This window comes from Chionomys nivalis, chromosome 11, assembly GCF_950005125.1.
Source record: "Chionomys nivalis chromosome 11, mChiNiv1.1, whole genome shotgun sequence".
Lineage (NCBI taxonomy): Eukaryota > Metazoa > Chordata > Mammalia > Rodentia > Cricetidae > Chionomys > Chionomys nivalis.
The window spans coordinates 40,907,692-40,924,610 of record NC_080096.1 but is presented as its reverse complement, the minus strand read 5'-3'; the positions used below and the strand labels follow the sequence as shown (position 1 = coordinate 40,924,610).

The following is a 16,919-nucleotide window of genomic DNA, read 5'->3' as shown; positions in this document are numbered from 1 at the left end:
TTCTGCACATTAAAGGTCCTCCTGAAGAACTAAGTTTTAAGTCAGGCGTGAGGGAGCATGCTTGTGACCCTAGCACAGGCAAAGTAGAGAAAGGAGAAACTTTAGGGCTGGTTGGCCAGGCAGCCTGACCTGATTAGTGAGGCCCAGGCAAAGGAGAGGCTCTCAGATGCTAAAGTGGGGCTGGAGAGATGGTTCAGTGGTTAAGAGAGTGTGGAGAGTGTTCTATTCTTGCAAGGAACCAAGTTCAATTCCCAGCAGCCACATAGGGTGGCTCACAACCATCCTATGGAACCCCAGGGGAACCCGGGTGCCTTCTGGCCTCCTGGGGTACCTGAACATGCATTCACATACCCTTATATAGAAAATAATATTTAAGATAATAAAGTAAATGACACCTTACGTTGACCTCTGATCTGCACACATGCTTACCCATACAAATGCATGTGTACTGGCAAACACAGTACATATACACAAAACAGAATTTAAATACTTTCATTTTTAAATTGCATTTATTTTGTGGTGAGTGGGAGTATGTATAAGTCAGAGGACAACTTGTAGAAGTTGGTTTTCTCCTTCTACCATACAGGTCCTGAGGACTGAACTCAGGTCAATAGGCTTGGCACCTTTACCCAGTGAGCCACCTTGGGGTGAACATGAAGAGACCAACCCCAGTGACAAGGGAAGGGCATTGTTTTAGGGCTATATTTAATACCAGGGCTGAACAAATCTCAGTGGAAAACCCCAAAACTGAACTTTTAAAAACATTACAAAGTTTTTTTTGGATGGGCAAGGTGGCCCTGCTTACATGGGGCACAAATGTGACTTGGGACAAAGTCGTCTGTGACACGGGGACACAGGAACCATTTGGCGGTGGTCTTGTGGCAAGAAATAAACTTCTTGGCCAGGCGGTGGTAGCGCACACCTTTAATCCCAGCACTCAGGAGGCAGACACAAGGCCAGCCTGGTCTACAGAGCTAGTTCCCAGGACAGGCTCCAAAGCTACAGAGAAACCCTGTCTCAAAAAACCAAAAGAAAGGAAGGAAGGAAGGAAGGAAGGAAGGAAGGAAGGAAGGAAGGAAGGAAGGAAGGAAGGAAGGAAGGAAAATAAAAGAAATAAACTTCTTGGAAAAGCAAAAACTATATTTTATTCATTACTGTCAAGGAATGCTTAAGAGAGAGCCCCTCATTTAGCCTCATTTAACCTGTTGCCTGTTGTCCCTAACCTCTAAACTGCAAGCCCTCTGCGTGCTTCTCACAGCTGACTCTGACCCCTCTGAGTTCCCTGGCCTGTGAAATAGAGGAAGTCCCTAATTCATCCTCTTGCCCCTAGAACCCTGCCTGTCTGCCTGAGCAGGTGGCTCAACCCTGCCCGTGGATCTGCTGCCCCAGAGGTGGCCTGTTCTCACCCAGGTTCACAGGCCAGGGCTATCAGCTACCATCCCAGCCCCGTCTATCAGCCACCATCTCAGATAGAAGGAAATCCATGTCCTCGGGGCAGATCTAATCTGCTCGTGTCCCTGGGTCAGGACAGAAAGATCTAGATTGAAAAGAGTAAAGAGGTGGCCCACTTCTGCTGCCTCCTTCCACACAGGGGTAGATCAAGGCCTGCTTTAGGCCACCAGGAAACCCACACAGCTGGAATAGATCCCTACTCCTATGTCAGTGGTGGGGACACCCTCCCGTCCTCCACTGCTTCCTGCTGTGCTCAAAGGTCATTTGGGGGGTGGCAGGACTTTCCGCTTAGCCTGCGAAGATGAAGATACAGCGTGGGTGAGGGGAAGAAGAGGAGAGTTTGAAGGAGGGCAGGGTTTCTGAGCTCTCTCCGCCCAGGCTGCAGGAGTGGCCAGAGCTGAGGAGGACTAGGTACCTGCAGGCTCCTGCCTCGCACCAGAGCCTCAGGGACTGTGCCTGTGGAGTCTGGAAGGGAATTCTCTCCAGTGAGGGTCAAAATGTCCTGCAAGAAGTGGTGCTCGAACAGCCAGACGAAGTGGATCCTTGCAGGCAGTGTCAGTGTGACCCTGGTGTTGACCATTTCAATGGTCCTGGGCCTCACCTTGCATCGGAGCACCCAAACAGGTAGGAACTCTTCCTTCCCATATTCCCCAACCAACCCTGCTATTTCTCATCACTGACCCCACAAAGCTCTGCCCATACATCCAGCTCTCTTCAGCTCTTTGATACGTCAGCCCTACCAACCTTCATCCCTAGCAGAAGGTGCCATTGACTTTTCCTGATCACCAAATCTCCAAGACCTCCTCCTGTGCTTTTGGAGGGATGTTCCCTCTTGGAGACATGGAGCAGCCTTCACACTCCTCCTACACACCTGCTGGTCCTTGCAGTCTCTCCTTGATAAAGGGCTCTCTAGGCACCCAGACACAGCCCCCCTCAAACCCACGCCTATCCTGATTCTGAGGCTTTGCTTCCCACCTTCCCCTCTTATCCCCCACTAGCACCGCCCTCAGAAGCTCAGGGATCTTGTCTGGACTCCTGCAGGGACTCTGTCTCCATGGGCTCTTACCAGCCACTGCTCTTTGCACCTTTCTCTCTCTCTCTCTCTCTCTCTCTCTCTCTCTCTCTCTTCCCTCCCTCCCTCCCTCCCTCCCTTCCTTCCTTTGTTTTTGTTTTGTTTTGTTTTGTTTTGTTTTGTTTTTCAAGACAGAGTTTCTCTGCAGCTTTAGAGCCTGTCCTGGAACTAGCTCTTGTAGACCAGGCAGACCTCAAACTCTGCCTCTGCCTCCTGAGTGCTGGGATTAAAGGCCTGCGCCACCACTGCCAGGCCAGCATGGCCTTTCTAAACAATTCTCTTGATTCCTTTCCATGCACAGACTCAACTCCTCCACTGGAGATGAAACTTTCCTTCCTCCGTGAGGATCAGGCAGTGCCCATGTCTTTGTACAAACATTCTTTCTTATTGCTAAGCCTACACTATTCTTTCAGTACAGAATTATCTATATCCTCCTCTTCTGTCAAGTGTACACCCATCCCTCCAGGTTACCTCCTAAATGCTACTCCCTTTCCTAATGATGCAAAGCCAACAGGATGGTCTCTGCAGCCCCAGGAATCTATACAGTTCCGTCTTCTGGCTGGGTTTTGTTTTTACATTCATTTATTTTGTGTGTGTGTGTGTGTGTGTGTGTGTGTGTGTGTGTCAAAGGAGAACAGTTTGTGAGAGTCAGTTTCCTCCTTCTACCATGTGAGGTTCAGGAATTAAACTCAAGTCATGAGGTTTGGAGCCATCTTGACAGCCCTTGTTTGATTTTTAAGACAAGACTCCTGTATCCCAGACTGGTCCCAATCTCACTATGTATCAAAAGACAACTTTTTGTTTGTTTGTTTTTGTTTTTTTGTTTTGCTTTTGGGGTTTTTTGTTTTTTTGTTTTTGTTTTTTGAGACAGGGTCTCTCTGTGTTGCTTTGGAGTCTGTCCTGGAACTAGCTCTTGCTTGTAAACCAGGATGGTCTCAAACTCACAGAGATCTGCCTGCCTCTGCCTCCCGAGTACTGGGATTAAAGGCATGTGCCATCACCGCCCGGCCATACCTTGAACTTCTGATTCTCCTGCTTCTACCACCCTAATGATGGGATGCCAGGTATATGGCTCTACAGCTGGTTTATGTGCTGGCTAGGTGTTAAGTCCAGAGCCTCACACTGTAGGCAAACAAGCACCACACCAACAGAGCCACATCCCCAGCCCCTACTAATTTATTTTAAAGAGATTTTTACTCTGTAGTCCAGCTGACCCAGAACCACTATTTAGTCCTGGCTGGGCTCATACTGGTGCCACGCTCCTGCTATGGCCTCCCAGCTGCTAGGATTAGAGACACACAGCACCAGGCTAGTCTCATTGTGTTTTACTGAATCAGGGGCTGTGGGTCCTGCTGTCTGTCTACTGGATAGAATGCTAGATTCATAGAGGCAGAATTATACCTAAGCACGTTGGGCTGAGCAAGAGATGATGATAACAACCCCTTACCATTGGTTCCAGGCTGTGATCAAGATGCAGTTTGCCGTTCAGACGCTGACATGCTGGACTACATGCTAAGCACGGGCCATATCAGTCACCGGGATGGCCTGCTAATCACCTGGTACCACGCAGCCAACAGCAAGAAAGAGATGGAGGATGCCCTGAACAGTAAGTCTAGCCATTCTGCTTGGGGTCAGGGGGATCAGGAGGCAGCTGACACCATGGTCACTGCAGCTCCATAATGGCTATTTCATTGCCTGCCACAGTCTCCCTCAGGGAACAGGGCTGAGGACTAAGGCCACTCGGGTGGAGCAACCAGTGAGCTCTGAGCCCTAGATTTAGACCAGGTGCTAACTCCAGGCTCATCACTATACCGTACCCACTCCAACAACCCTTCCACCTGTAAAGAGCTGACAGTCCCTGCTAAGAAGGCCTTTGACATGAACTTGACAGTGCTCCTGAAACATGCTGTGGACACCTGAGCAGTACCTTAGAGTCTGCATGCAAAACAATCATGATGTCTTGTCAATGACAGGCACACACACCCACATTGCATGGAGGTCCCCTGGAACCCATGCCATCTGCTCGTGAGCACCACTCATAGAAGAAATTCTATGAAGCTTAGAGAAATCGAGGTTCTGCTGTCGGAGAGGAGTGAGGCCAATGTACATCAGCCCTGAAGTCTGTGGTCTCTGTTCCCAGACTGGGACAGTGGGGAAACATTCTCTTTGGGAGCTGTCGAGACGCTCATGACCTCCAAGCCATGGAAGACGGGGGTGGGGGTGGGAGGTGCCTGGCTTGAGTTTGCTTCAGAAGACACAGGTCCCCATTCAGCACTGTGGATGTGGCCTGAGAGCCCCCCGGGCCACACTACTGCTTAGAACCACACTGACCCATAGTCATATCCCACTGACCTGTAGCCCCAGAACTCAAGAGGCTGAGGTAGGAGGATCACTAGCTCCAAGTTGGCATGGGTTACATAGCGAGACCTTGTCAGAAAAAAAAAATGGGAGGTGGAGAAAAAGAGGGATCTCTCCTGATTTCAGCTGAGCATCCCGGAGTCTCATCCAGGGTCACACACTGGTTGAAAGCAGAGGAGGCCCGGTCATCAGGCGCTGACTTTTGCTCCAGCAGGTCACTGTACAGTCAGCCTGATATGTAGTCTGGGAAGAACTGGTTGATGGGAGGCCTAACTGGTCCATGGGGAGAGGCCAGTTCAGGAGAGACCCAGCCCACCACTGCTTCTGCTGTGCCCTCTGACAGCTGAGTCTGGTGACTCGGAGTGAAGGGGAAAAGGAGATGGCAAGCTTTGACATCAGCCATGCTTCTCAAGCTTGCTCAGAAGACACCAGGTGACACAGGAAAGAGAAGCCGTCTCAGAGCTGAGACAACAGTGCTAACACTACGGGCTTCTACTTCTGTGTATCTGCTAGCTCCTTCCTCACTCTCTGCAAAAGAGCACAGACTGTCAGTCCTGTTGCTAACGATAAAACCGTCTTAACTAGGAGCCTGAAAACTTTAGCTTGTGGGAAATCTGCTTAGCGCTGGGAAAAATCCCCTCTGGGGTGGGGATGAAAAGACCACCCTGGGATGGTCAGTGGCCACATAGACAGGACGATGACAGTACCTATCGCCATACAAGCTACGAGAGACTTCTGACCTGGCCTGGGCCTATTTGAGCAACAGCTGGAGGCTATAGCTGTGCACTAATTAGGAGTTTTTCCTTTCTATCTGAGTGCTGAGAATTTCTCACTAGAGGGGGTGAGGCCTGCACTGCAGTACACACACACCACACACACACACACACACACCTGAACAGAACAGAAAGTCCTCTGCTCTGACAAGGGAACCAAGTCAGAGAGAAAGGGGAGATAAGGCCTGACGGGATGCCAAAAGGGCCTGCCACTGGGCAAGCCTGGCACAATGAGGGGGTGGGAGGGGACTGGCAGCAGGGAACACAAAAACTCACCCTTGGCAGAGAGAGGCCCGTTTCCTTGCTGTTAGGCCCCTGGAGCAGGCCTCTGAGGGAACTGGCTGAGTTAGGATGGCATGAACTGAATGTCCAGCTAGAGGGCAGAGGGCAGAGTGCAGTGGAGACAGCCCAGAAAGTTCAGATTTTACGTTGGTGTTTACTAGTCACAGTTCTGACCACGCCTGTAAGCCCAGTGCTGGGGAGGTCAGGGGAGGAAGATTAAAACCTCAGGGCCACCGGGCAATGGTGGCGCATGCCTTTAATCCCAGCACTCGGGAGGCAGAGGCAGGCGGATCTCTGTGAGTTCGAGACCAGCCTGGTCTACAGAGCTAGTTCCAGGACAGGCTCCAAAGCCACAGAGAAACCGTGTCTCGAAAAACCAAAAAAAAAAAAAAAAAAAAAAACAAACCTCAGGGCCATATAGTAAGTTTCAGACTAGCCTGGGCTACAGGAGACCCTAGAGGTGGGGTGGGGGAATGCAGGCAGTGATTCCAGGCAAGTGGCCTCCCCTCCTGGGTAAATGCGGGCTGGTAGTGAGTCACTGGTCATCCAAACTGGGGCATGCTTGATTGCAAACAAGGTCATTATTAGTAATTGTGTTGAGACAGCAGAAGCACACCAGATGGCCCTGGGTTACCCAAGGTGATTGTAAATAATAATTAACACTTTGTGAATGCCTAACCTGGGAGATGTTACTATTTACTTCTCAACAGATGAGCAAATGAGCACAGAGAGGTCAGGTAATCTGGCCTGTGTCACACAGCTTGCAAGTGTGTGCTTTCAGGGTCTGCACACTCAGCCACCACGCTCTCCTGACTCAGTGGTGGGTGAGTGGAGGGCCTGGCAACCGCGTGTTCCCTGCCTTTTAGGGAGCACCTTCCAAAGGATCCAAAGTCCTGCTCACTTCCTTGGTCCCTCACCCCCAAGCAAGTCAACCCCCCTGGCCCAGCTTCTAGGGCATCCACCATTTTCAGTATTAAGGGAGAGGACTTTCCAGGAAGACAGACATGCAAGTGACCACCTCAGGGAGGCCAGACGGGTTGAGAGCACCATTTCCAGCTGTCTTCATCCCCTTTATGGAGCAATAGCAGCAGGGTCCCTGCTAGGATGGCAGGCAGGAAGCAGGCCTGGCTTGGAATGGCTTTATTTTTGGCAGGATTGGAGGTTAATCCCGAGGCCTCATGCACACCACACAGACACTCTACCAGTCAGTTACACCCCAGCTCCCCCTTGTAATATGGACTCTCTCTGTGTAACTTGGGCTAGCCCTAACTCTTAACCCTCCTGCCTCCAGGTTCCAAGCGCTGGGATTTCTGATGTGGGCCACCACGCCTAGTTTCTGCCACACTAATGTCCACCAGACACTCCACTTGGGCCTAGATTCTCTAGTCCCAAAACCCAACGGGCTATGCCCACTGTATGTCCAAGTAGGCAAAAGTCAAGAAAAAAACTTGGTTGATGCTGGAGAGATGTTTCAGAAGTTAAGAACACAAGGTGGTTCATAATTGTATGTTACTCCGGTTCCAGAGGATCCAATGCCCTCTGGCATCTGGGGGCATCAGACACACACATGCAGGCAAAACACAGACTGTCTTAGTTAGAGTTTTTAATTGCTGCGAAGAGACACCATAACCACAGAAACTCTTATTAAAAAACAGTTAGTTGGAGGCGGCTTACAGTTTCATAGGTTTAGTCCATTATCTTCATGGCAGGACATGGTGGCGTGCAGACAGACATGGCTGGAGAAGGAGCTGAGAGTCCTACATCTTGATCCATAGGCAACAGGAAGGGAACTCTGTTACTGGGTGTAGCTTGAGCATAGGAGACCTCAAAGCCCACCCCACAGTAACACACTTCCTCCAACAAGGCCATACCTATTCTAACAAAGCCACACCTCCTAATAGTACCACCCGCTATGAGTTTATGGGATCAATTACATTCAAACTACTACTCATACCTTAAAAAAAAAAACTTTGGGTTTGAGTCACAAAACTAAAATTTATTTCATAATATCCATAGGCCATCAGAGCTCGCAATGGGTTCTGAGGTCACTGATGGTGTTGAGGCTAGGGAACATGCCCCTTCTTGCCTATGAGGATGACATTCCCAACTTCGAAGTACAAGATACAATACAAGGATAGGATGGACTGATGCAAAACTCCCATTGGCCCTGGGATGCTGAGGCAGGAGATTCAAGTTCCAGGCTAGTGGGACCACAAAACAAAACTATCTCAAAAGCAGAAGTAAAATGCTGGGCATTCTGACACACATCGAGAACCCCAGAACTTGGGAGCTAGAGGCAGGGGGACTGTGCATGAGTCTGAGCCAGCCTGGGCTATACATTATGTTCCAGGCTACCTCGGGCACTAGAGTAAGACTCTGTCCTCACAAAAACAGTGCCAGCAACAGCTTATATCTGACTTTATTCTCCCTCCTAAAAATCCAGCTCCTGGACTTTAAAGAAAACTAATAAAAATTCTCAAGCATGAGGACTGGAGAGAAGGCTCGGTGCTTAAAAGCACTTGCTGCTTTTGCAGAGGGCCTGGGTTCAGTTCCCAGCACCCACATGGCAGCTCACAACTACTTATAACTCCAGTTCCAGGGACTCTGATGCTCTCTTGTGTCCTTCACTGGTACCAGGCCCACATCTGGTACATGCACATACATGTAGACAGTCACTTGAACACATAAAATAAAAAAAATGCATTTTCTAAATATTCGGAGGTAGTAGATGAGGTCTCTCACTTCCCTGGGCCTAGCTGGTTGGTCTTGAATTTGCTGTGTGTGTTTGCTTTTTAGATAAGATCTCAGTACTTGGCCCAGGCCGACCTTGGATTTACCATGTACCCCAGATTGGCCTCAAACTCACAGTGATACCTCTCTCATTATCCCTAATGCTGGGATTACAGGATTTATACCCCTACAACTCCACACCAGCATAGTCTTTCCCTTTCTGTCATTGGTTTGCTCATTTTCATCATCCCCCAGTCATCTCTAAAATGCTTCATGGGTGGACCAGCTCCACTGTCATGGAGGGAAGACTCAGGAGGGCTGTGTCCCTTAGGAAGAGATGGTTTCAGTCAACACTCCAGAATGGAAGAGTAGTCTAACTGGGGAGCACCTGAGAGATGAGAGTCTCGGCCCCATCCCAAACTTGAGATCAAAACCTACAATTCGACAGTTGCGTGTTTGTGTTGATATTTGTACACATTATAGCTGGTGTCAGAGGTCTGAGCTCCGCTTAGACTAAATATTCAAGGGCTCACCCAAATTAACTGCATAAAGCTAACAGATAAAGAAAACACCTAGCTGCTAGTGAGAGCACAGCTAGAAGGGTAGTCTTGGCGGGGAGCAGGAGCCAGAACCACTGTTCCGGACAGTACGTTGACGTTGGAGGTTCCAGATGGTCCTGTGTGCGCCTGGCTCAAATTCTATTCAGAGGGATAAAAAAATAATCAATAAACCAGAGCAGGTCAGGTGTGGTGGTCTTCACCTTTAATCCCAGCACTCAGGAGGCAGAGTCAGGCAGATCTCTGTGAATTTGAGGCCAGTTTGGTCTACATAACAAGAATTCCAGACCAGCCAGAAAATTCACTTGGGAAAAAACAGTACTGATTGAGAGGCCTTTGTAAGGCTCAGCAGGTAAAGGCATTTGCTACCACGCCTGATGACCAGAGTGTGATCCTCGGCACCCACGTGGTTGATGGAGATCTGACTTCTGCAGATTGCCATCTGATCACTACACATAAGCCATATGCGTGAGCAAACACACAGGAGATAGGTAGGTAGATAGATAGATGATAGATAGATAGATAGATAGATAGATAGATAGATAGATAGATAGATAGATAGATGATTGATAGATAGATAATATAGATTGACAGATACATAGATTATAGGTAGATAGACAAACGGTTGGTAGATTGATAGATATATAGATGACAGGTAGATAGACAGATGGTTGGTAGGTAGATAGATAGATTGATAGATAGATAAGTATTTTTGAAGTATTAATTGCATTCTCCCTATTAAATAGGCAGTGTCATGGTCTTGGAGGCAGATGTCAATGTAGAAGGGTTCACCACAGTCAATGAGACCGGGGTGCCTATTATGGCCCACCCTCCAGCCATCTACAGTGACAACACCCTGCAGGAGTGGCTGGAAGCTGTACTCTCCTCGTCTCAGAAGGGTAAGGCATCCCTCTCCCAGCCCTACTGGCTCCCCAGACCCCTGCCCTTAAGTAGGGATCCCTCTTGGGTGAGGTGAATCCAGGGCCCACCCTGAGCTGCTCACTCCCCAGACTTCCATCACTCAGGCTCAGGGGGAGCTAAGTGAGGTAGACTAGAGGAGCTGCAACCCACAAGTTCTCTCCAGAATCCACAGGGGAGACAGGGATGTGAACGTGGACAGTAAAATGTAAAGGGTCAAACAGGGTCACGGTGTCCCTGAGTGCACAGAGCTGGGTACAGTGTGTTCAAAGCCCAACTCCTCTTTCCAGTCCAGATCTAGGTCTCACCCTAACATCAGCTTCTCCCTCACCCCCCTCATCCCCCTCATCTCCCTCACCCCTCATCTCCTCATGCCCTTCATCCTCCTCATCCTCCTTATCACCCTCATCCCTCTCATCCCCTTCACCCCATCTCCCTCATCTTCCTCATCCCTCTCATTCCCATCATTCTCCTCATTCCCTCATCCCCCTCATCTCTCTTCCCCTCATCCTCCTCATCCCCCACATCTCCCTTATCCCTCATCTCCCTCATCCCCCTCAATTCCCTCATCTCCCTTATCCCTCCATCTCCCTCATCCCCCTATTCCCCTCATCCCCCTCATCTCTCTATCCCTTTCATCCCTCATCCCCCTCATCTCTCTATCCCTTTCATCCCCTTCATCCCCCTCATCTTTCTATCCCTTTCATCCCTCATCCCCCATCCCCCTCATCTCCCTCATCCCCCTCATCCTCCCATCCCCCTCATCCCCCTCATCTTCCTCATCCCCCTCATCCCCCTCATCTTCCTCATCTCCCTCATCCCCTTCATCTCCCTCATCCCCCTCATCTTCCTCATCTCCCTCATCCCCTTCATCCCCCTCATCCCCCTCATCTTCCTCATCTCCCTCATCCCCTTCATACCCCTCATCTCCCTCATCCCCTCATCCCCCTCATCCACTCGGCAGCGGCACCTGCCAACTCTAACTCCAGTCACATCCACACCATTTCTCCCACGGACTACCTTCTTCAGACAGCCTCATCTAACTGCCACACACACCTGTGACTTCTCTGCTTTCATCCTCCATGGCTGCCCTTGTCCTGGCTTGGCTTTCAGCTTCTCTAATTTGGGGGTCTCATCTCTGTCTCCACAGTTAAGATGGACACTCATTCACACTGGGTCCTTTTTCTATCTAGCTAACCTCTCTACTTGGATGTCTCTTCCTAGTGGACTCCTCACAGGCTGTTGGGGTTCAGGTCTCAGATCTGCCCTGTCCCGAAACTGAAGCCCTTTTTCATGCCTGAATCTCCCTGAACCACCCAGGCTTTTGCTTCTGCCTACCTGGGATGAAGAAGGGACCCCTTCTTCTCAAGTGTTGACTTTCCTTACCTAAAAGTTGTCCCTGCACCCTGCCACTATCTGCTCCCCACCTTCCCACTCTCTCCCAAGACCTGCCTCACCCTTACCAGCTCTTCCTACCCAGCAAGTCAACTTCCAGTTCCCCAGCCCCCACCCCTTTCCTGCAGGCATCAAACTGGACTTCAAGAGCCTCAAGGCTGTGGGCCCCTCCCTGGACCTCCTCCGGCAGATGACCGAGGCTGGCAAGATTCGGAGACCGGTGTGGATCAATGCTGACATCCTGAGGGGCCCCAATGTGCCCATCTCGATTGAGATCAATGCTACACAGTGAGTGCTCACCCTCTGCCCAGCTGGGTCCCCCCCTTCTGTCAGCACGGAGCATGAAAGGGGAGCCAGGGGGACCATTGTTGCATGTGTCAGTCCCGCTGTGAGACCACAGCTCTGAGCCTTTTCCTTTGGTGTGTGTGTGTGTACGCGCGCCTATAGGCCATGGTGCAATGTGAAAGTCAGAGGCCGACCTTCAAGCATTGGTTTTCTCTTCACCATATAGCTGCTGGGGTTTGAACTCGGGTCATCAGTCTTGGCGGCAAGCACCATCTCACCAGCCACCTCCGAGCATGTCCATGCTCTGTTCCCTCTTGCCTGGGATGCCTGCTCCTTTGTGGGTTTTTAAGACACAATCTCTCTATGTAGTCCTTGCTGGCCTGGAACCCATTATATGGGCCAGGCTACCTCATACTTGTGGGACTCCTGTTGCCTTTGTCTACTGGTACCAGGATTACAGTTGCAGGCCACTGGGCCTGGTTCTTTTGTTTGTTTGTTTCTTGCATTTCGTTTTGTTTTCCTTACCTTTTTTGTGGCAGGGAGAGAATGAGACATGTTCTCACGTAGCCCTGAACAGCCTTGGACTCTGCACACAGTTCAAGCTGGCCTTGATCTTCCTCCCATCTCCACCGCTACTATATCTGGCGTGCACCAACATGCTTAGCCTTCCTCCTTTCTCTAGTGAGTCTTTGCCCAGTCTCCGCCACCTTCAGAAGTGTCCCTGGCACCTCAGGCTCCTGAAGAACTTCCCAGGCCCTCAGCCTTGATTCCATTGGACTGCTTCTGTTGGCTTACACGCTGGTCACCCCTGCTTCACTGTGGACTCTTGGGGAGCAGAGGCCATGTCTTTTCTGCCTCCCCAGTGACATGCACAGGACATGCCTGCTAGAAGTTATAAAGAGATGGCTCCCTCCCCAGCCCTCTAGAAAATCCAGCCCGTGACTGGCTCGGAGTATCTTTCTCCCCACTTTTCAGATGTGAAAATTCACAATGACAGAAGCACGCTGTTGCATGTTTCTTGTGCCCCAGGCACTGTTTCAAGCATTTACTTGCAGAATACAGCCGAACTCTTAGGAGAATGAGGTAGCAACTAGTCATCTTCATTTCGTAAGTACACACACTATCTTCGGTAGGTTAAATGGCCTAAGTCTACAAAATGGCAGAGCAAGGGTTCCTGCAGGTCTTTCCCTCCCCAAGCTCTGTGGTCTGCAGGCATCTCTCCCTCTATCTGCCCAGCCACCCACCCAATATTTCTGTGATTCTTACATTGAGATATACTTGAGGAAAATAATTTTTTAAAATATAGTCTAGGGCCTGAGACAAACAAGGGTTCTCTCCTCAGGGTACTTTGGAGGCTGGGCCATAGGTGACATTACTTTCCTAATAAACTCTGCATCAGAATAAGATTCAAATCATTCCTTTTGATGTATTGCTTTGAGACTATTTCATATAGTCCAGGCTAGCCCTGCACTCTCTATGTACCTGGGGATGAAGGAAGTCCTGATCCTACTACCACCACCTCCCAAGTGCCAAGATTACAGGCATGTGCCATCATGCTCGGTGCATATAAAAAAAATAATTAGGAATCTGAAATTCTGAAAACTCGAAGTCAGCTGGCAACTTACAGATCTGCACACTTCACAAATCTCACTCAGCCCCCTCCATCCATATGGGGATGTTTAAAAGGCCCTGCCCTGGCAGACGATCACTGTCTCTTTGAGAATCAAAGGCTGAAGTAACCGCCAGAGGCAGAGTAGGGCCCTGAGCCCAGACCTCCTGGGCTGCACAGGGTGGCCACATCAGCAGGATGTGCAAACCCCTGCTGTTCTTTAGAGCTGTGTTGCCAGCCTCCATGCACAGACTCAACAGGCCTGGCTGCCCCAAGTCCCTGCGACAAGAACCTACAAGAATGGACCAGAGTGGTCTGCAAAGCTGGATCTCTCTGTTCTCTGCAGGTTCCTGGCGCTGGTCCAGGAGAAGTATCCCGAGGTCACCATCTCTCCTGGCTTTACTACTCTGTATGTGCCTCAGTTGCCAAACAGCACCTATACCAAAGCCATGGTGGAGAAGATGCAGGAGCTGGTGGGGGCGCTGCCTCAGAGGATCACCTTCCCTGTTCGGGCTTTCATGGCACGGGCTGCTTGGCCCCACTTCAGCTGGCTCCTGGCCCAATCTGAGAGGTAAAGCTCCCTCTGCTCTATCCTGGGCTCTGATCTAAGATGAACACAGTAGGAAGGGTTCTGAAGATCATCTTGTCCTGGCCCTGGTGGCCTAAGCCACCTCCTATAATGAATGCCCTGCCTCTGGCTTATACTCCTCTGGTGACAAGCCGTTCACTGCTTCCATTGTTGGGTAACTCAGAAATAGACATCCCGAGTGGGCACATCCTCCCATTCCCTGAACTCCTGCTTTCCGTCATCCCTTGGAAGGGATGGTACCCAAGAGGAGAGACTAGTGGGAAGCTGGAGGGCAGATGCTCCACTCCTGGGCTCAACTGGCATTCTGTTCTGAGCTCAGGGTCTTTCTGAGCCCAGGGGGGCACTGAGTCCGCTCTCTGGTCCCAGGTACAGCCTGACACTGTGGCAGGGTGCCTCGGACCCCGTGTCGGTGGACGATCTTCTCTTCATCCGGGACAACAGTGCCACCCACCAAATCTACTATGACCTCTTTGAGCCCGTCCTGTCACAGTTCAAGCAGCTGGCCTGTAAGAAGGGGGCCTAGAAAGGGAGGTGGAGGCTGGGTTCTGCTCAGGGCAGTCTTGGTTGGGTATGGGAGCAAAGGTGGGGGGGTCTAGATGGGGAAAATTCTGGGTGGAACAGGAGACAGGAACCATTCTGAGAATCTGTCTTCTGCCCCTGAGACAGTATGCTATCCAAGCTTCACCTATCCACAAAGCAGATTGGTTGGTAGAGAGGGAAACTGAAGTCGAAACTACAAGGACTTTATAGATAAGCAGCTTGATCAGACCCTAGCCAATTCAACCCCCCTCGTGTTTCCATAGCCCTCTTCTGTGTCCACTCATTCATGAGCCAGATGCCACCAGGCAAACCCCTATACTTCTGACCCTGAGTCTAGGAGCGCTCACATTTAAACCATCCCAAGGGGTCACATCAGGTCCCACTCCTATTGAGGGAACCATGTCTGGAAAGGGGAGGAAACCAGCTTTGGGGTCCTCCAGCTCTAGCTCCATTTGGTTTCTGGCCCAGCAAACTCTGCTTGCCTCTGCTTGCTGGTCGCCAAACCTTGAAACAATGACTTCACATCTATCCAAGAGGGAACTGATGGCTACAAGGATTTGGACATAGGAGAGCCAGGGCGTAACCATGGGTAGTGGTCCTTTCACCTTGGCAATTTTGGGTCCCACAGTGAACAGCACCCGGATGCGAACCTACTACACAGGTGGCAGCCTGATCCCTCTTCTCCAGCAGCCCAGGAGTGATGGCCTGGAGGTAGAGTGGCTGGATCTAGAAGTGAATGGCAGCAGGAGGGCAGCGGCCATTACTGCCCCTGGTGAGTCTGCCTGCAGTCCCAAAGCTCCTGGCTAACCCATAGGTCGGTCGTTTGCTTGGGTGGGTAACTTGGTTCTCTGTTACCATGGCAACATGATAAGCCCTGCACTGGATAAAGAGTGGGAGGAACAATGTCAAGAGCAGGAACTCCTGACCTTACGCCAGCAGCCTTGCCTCCCCAGCCTCGCTGTGAACAGAAGAGGGGGTGGTGACCCAGGTCTGAGTCACTAGGAAGGCCAAGAACTGAGCCAGCCATTTGTCATGTCTGCCTGAGAGTCAGCATTTGGAGTCTGGAACGTCAGATTCAAGAATGGCTGGCACCAGTTCTTCCTTGTCTGCTCCTATGACCTCCACTTCCCCTTTAATAAGACGAAATGACATCCCATAATGACAGGTACTCCAAATACCGTTGCCTCTTCCAGACAGAGAAGGCATGATCCTGCTGGATGTGGGCCTCCAGGAACCTGAAGCTGGGACCCCTGTGCCCATCCTGCGTACCCAAGGTGGTCCTGCTCTGACATTAGAGTCCTGTCTGTTGCAGCTGGCTGCTCACCCCGGGTCCTGGGGCATCCATGTGAACATTGTGGAACCCGCAGCTCTCCGGCCCTCCCTGGCCACACTGGCACGCCTCTCCACCCTTGGCCGTCTGCCCTGGCCCGTGTGGGTGGGGGCTACAATCTCACATGGTAATTTTGTGGTCCCTGGTCATATGGCCGGCAGAGAACTGCTTACAGCCGTGGCTGAAGTTTTCCCTCATGTGACCGTGGCACCAGGCTGGCCTGAAGAGGTTCTGGGCAGCGGCTATCAGGAGCAGATGGTCACAGATATGCTGGAGCTATGTCAGGGACTCTGGCAACCTGTGTCCTTCCAGCTGCAGGCTGGGCCACTGGGCCGGAGTTCGGCCAAAGCTGTGGCCAGGCTGCTGGCAGCCTCCCCTCGAGCCACGGTCACTGTGCACCACAGCATGGCTGGGAACAACTATGCAGATGTTTGGGCTGGGTTGTGGGTGGCCAGGGCCATGGACAGGACCCGAGTCTATTACAGGATACCCCAGGAGTACCGAGAAGACTTGCTGGCAGATGTGAGCAGGAACTGACCACCCAGTAAGACTGGACCATCTAATGTGGAAGGCTTCCCTGGGGAGTCAGGGTGAATAAACGCCTCTGCTTTGTTCCACGCACTGTGTAAGACCTGGGGCAGGGTGGGGTAGTGCCTAGAGGGTCTGGAGACTGGGGGCCAGGTCATTCCGGTTGTCCAACAGGAAACTCTCACAAGCCTTGAAGGTATTGTAGAATGCCGTGGACAGGCCGGCCACATTGGTGGTCACGTAGTTGAGAAATCCGGGGGTGGCCTGGTTGTAGTAAGAAACCTGAAGGGTGAAAAGCCAAGTCAGGGAAGTATAATGGGGAGACTCAGGGACTTCTGGGCAGCAGGCAGGGGGGGAGTCAGTTTCGCCTGCGTTCTGGGAAGGCAACAGGTACAACCCTGGGCCTTGGAGCTCAGTTAGAAAACCCAACTGGCAGGCATGGCCTCCTTTGAAAGGTTCCCCCAGGCACTTGGGGTACCCTGGCTATCCTATCACAGCATA

The 16,919-nt window shown here is 51.0% G+C and overlaps 2 protein-coding genes across 4 annotated transcripts in view; one reads left to right on the top strand and one right to left on the bottom strand.

Moving 5' to 3' along the window:
* Positions 1 to 1,949: 1,949 nt before the first annotated feature.
* Positions 1,950 to 16,484, top strand: Fam151a (family with sequence similarity 151 member A). The gene is given in 8 exon segments (XM_057785446.1): positions 1,950 to 2,076; positions 3,984 to 4,130; positions 9,971 to 10,123; positions 11,666 to 11,825; positions 13,778 to 14,002; positions 14,387 to 14,526; positions 15,189 to 15,332; positions 15,754 to 16,484. Coding segments are annotated over 8 exon segments (1,827 nt in total).
* Acot11 (acyl-CoA thioesterase 11) overlaps positions 12,628 to 16,919 on the bottom strand; it is a 54,272-nt gene continuing 49,980 nt past the window's right edge. For all 3 annotated transcript variants that reach the window (XM_057784622.1, XM_057784621.1, XM_057784623.1), the window contains exon 16: positions 12,628 to 16,700. In XM_057784622.1, the coding sequence (XP_057640605.1) occupies positions 16,545 to 16,700 (156 nt within the window). In that variant the 3' untranslated portion in view covers positions 12,628 to 16,544. The remainder of the gene's footprint in view (positions 16,701 to 16,919) is intronic.